The sequence below is a fragment of the Bidens hawaiensis genome, unplaced genomic scaffold, assembly GCF_021521415.1.
Source record: "Bidens hawaiensis isolate Kalapana, Puna unplaced genomic scaffold, B.hawaiensis_p1.1 tig00001461_1, whole genome shotgun sequence".
Classification (NCBI taxonomy): Eukaryota; Viridiplantae; Streptophyta; class Magnoliopsida; order Asterales; family Asteraceae; genus Bidens; species Bidens hawaiensis.
This window is the reverse complement of record NW_027491082.1, coordinates 803,212-806,204: the sequence shown is the minus strand read 5'-3', so window position 1 is coordinate 806,204 and position 2,993 is coordinate 803,212. Positions and strand designations below refer to the sequence as shown.

The 2,993-nt window shown below is 32.7% G+C and overlaps 1 protein-coding gene across 1 annotated transcript; it reads right to left on the bottom strand.

Moving 5' to 3' along the window:
• Positions 1 to 481: 481 nt before the first annotated feature.
• Positions 482 to 2,543, bottom strand: LOC143576565 (zinc finger protein WIP4-like). Its single transcript, XM_077060630.1, has 2 exons — positions 2,016 to 2,543; positions 482 to 1,053 (listed from the first exon to the last, which is right to left on the bottom strand). The coding sequence occupies exons 1-2, from the start codon at positions 2,541 to 2,543 to the stop codon at positions 622 to 624; spliced, it is 960 nt and encodes a 319-aa protein (XP_076916745.1). The 3' UTR covers positions 482 to 621.
• Between the last annotated feature and the right edge of the window lie 450 nt (positions 2,544 to 2,993).

Here is a 2,993-nt window from a genome sequence, read left to right as displayed (position 1 = left end):
TATAGGTTAGATATATCAACATGTTATTAATTCAATAAATAAAACATTTACATAGTTTTCGGGTATTCAATATTCAATTATATTACAGTTTTAACACCATTATTTATTATAATATAAGATACCGAATTAGTTTTGACATCATGATATTGTAAAGAAATCCAGAAGTTGAGTAAGCCTAAATGGTAATGGTAGAATTCACTTTCTAGAAATGTTGGGCTAATTTCCGTCTTTGAGGGGCTTTCGAGTCAGATATGAACTGCCAAATATATAGGAGACGGTTGAAATTCCATACCAGGTAGACTAGGAAAAAACGTTGTTAAAAAAAGGTATATTGTGAGTATTAGAACAAAGAGAGACATGATCACTCTTATGAACAATGGTTTAATAATACATAACATTGTCTTAATCTGCAATCACATATTTACACACACTATCAACCCATTAAAACTTATATATTGAAGACAACCGTACTAACAATGACATAAAAAACTAACCCTAAAGTGATTGTGAAATAATGTTTGCGATAGATGGTGACTTACAATATCTCTTTCAAAAACCAGTTGATGCCTCAAAAGTCACATGGTTCAAACGTACTAATGTTAACATGATATGGATTCACATTCATTGCTCAATCTCCGAATTAGCAGCTTCATCTTCTTCAACTTCAAAACAACAATCAACAAAATCAAAAGCTCCATGCCCATTTCCAAATGCTTTCACATGATCTTTCAAAGACCTTTTATGCTTAAAATCTGATCCACATGTGCAGTACCAAAGCTTCCCACAGTTCTTCTCATGGGTTCGCCAATCCCCGCAAACCGCAAACATTTTATCGCATTTGTGGCACATGAATGGCTTGTCTCCATGTTTCCTCTTGTAATGTGTCTGAAGGGTTCGAAAATCTTTGAGTGGCCTAGCCCTTGGGTGGTCAATGTTGTTGCAGCACCCTGGTGCACAACAGTAGCATGGTAGTCTAAGCATGGCTGTTGGTTGTCTTCCTCTTAGTGATTCTGGACCTCTTCTGTATTGAGATCCATGCCCCCACATATGCATCTTTTTGTGTATATATCACAAGAAGATACATAATCAATTAATCACAAGATTAATTACTTGAATATATAATTTTTTTAAAATTTAAATAGACAAAAACAAAGTTACATGCTGTATAGTCATGTGCTATATTTCAACTTAATTGTTGCATCTCTATGAATGAACCAAATTCAAAGAAGACAAGCTCTAGTACGAGAAATTAGAGCCAGAAGAATATATGTGTATTGTTACGTACGTATGTCAGATGATGAAAAAAAAACATAGTATATGTGCCAAAAATTAAATGATGAAGGAACATATAAATTATGACATGACATTAAACAAGAACAGATTGTTGTTGGATGACAGTTTTACTTTAGATGACAAGAGATTTGCTTAGTATATGTTTTCCACTAATTTAAGGCTGGCATAAATACTTGTAAACTAACATGATTATCTATTAAGGTCTATTCTGTTTTTAACATTCATATGTAGTTGATTTTTTTATTTTCATTTTTTTAAATTTCAACTCATGAATCTGTAAAGATAAAGCAAAGTTATATTTTCTAAAAATCTAAGCTTTGCTTTTCTATTTCTTAACAAGAAAAAGGATAAACATGGAAAAGGCAAATAGAATAATAAGAAAGAACACAAATTCCAAGAAAGAAAGAAAGAAAGAAAAGACATGATCTTGTCTTGTCAAATCACAGATAAAACTCATAAATGATAAACCCTCTTATTTTCTGACCAAAAAGAGCATGATCTCTATTAGGATGGATCAAAGTCTAATCAAATCCCCACAAACTACTCATTGCAAGAACTGAATTAATGAATAAGGGTGCATGTTGAATTTAACCCTAAATGGACATGCTACCAATTAGCTAGGTTTAACAGAGCACAGAGAAAGAAATGTACTTGTGTTTGCTATTACAACAAAGCATTGAAATCTAAAAGTTTGCATATTATAGAAAATTAGGGTTGAAAACCTGCATGTTATTGTAACTGTTGAAGGTTTTGCAGCAAAGATGGCAAGAGAACTGATTTGGACCAATGAGAATCTGAGTTGGAGTAGGGATCCAATAGTGACCCTTGTTGATTGAGCTTGTAAAATACCCATACATGTTTGTACCAGGCTTTAATTTATCATCTTCTTTATAATCATCAGTTACATGAGCATAATTGGTGGACAGTCTTGAAATTAGATCAGATTCAGAAAGTGTAAGGCTTGGGAGTCCAAGATGTAGAGATACAGTCACACTACTTTCAGAGCAATTATGAGTGGCTGGGGTGGTTGAACTACAAGCATCAGTAGTGATGGTACTAGGGTATTGCAAATAAGAATTAGGTCTTGTTGTTGGACTTAAACTGAGGAGAGGAAGGGGTTCTTTAGGTGGACAAGGAGGATGAATAGATGAAGAAGAAGAAGTAGTAGCAGTAGTAGAAGAGATATTCATGTATTGGCAATGAGGGTTGAGAAAGAACCATGAGGCATTGAGATGAGTATCATGGCTCATGTTTTTAAAAACCAAAAGCAAACTTTAGAACAATAGGTAGATGGTTTATATAAAGGGGAGAGGGAGGGAGAGATGGAGAGAGAGATGACCAGAAAGATGAAAAGATAAAAACACTACTGAATGCAACACTAAAACTAAAAGAAAGTTTTCAAGGGCAGACTTTTAACATAAAAAAAACTTACAAGCATTTGAAGCACCTCCTTGAGACAACACAAATGGAGACAAATCATATATCTCTCACCCTCCACACACATATTTATTAAACATATATAAATATTATTTTTGCCATTGGTTTGCATAAGAGGAAATACCATGATAACATTACAATAAGTATTGATCTTTTATTTAACTTAAATGAAGAATAATAGTTTCTATCATTTATTTTTATCTCTGATTCTTTTATATATATATATATATATATACCTTAGCTTTATATTTTTTATGTACCTT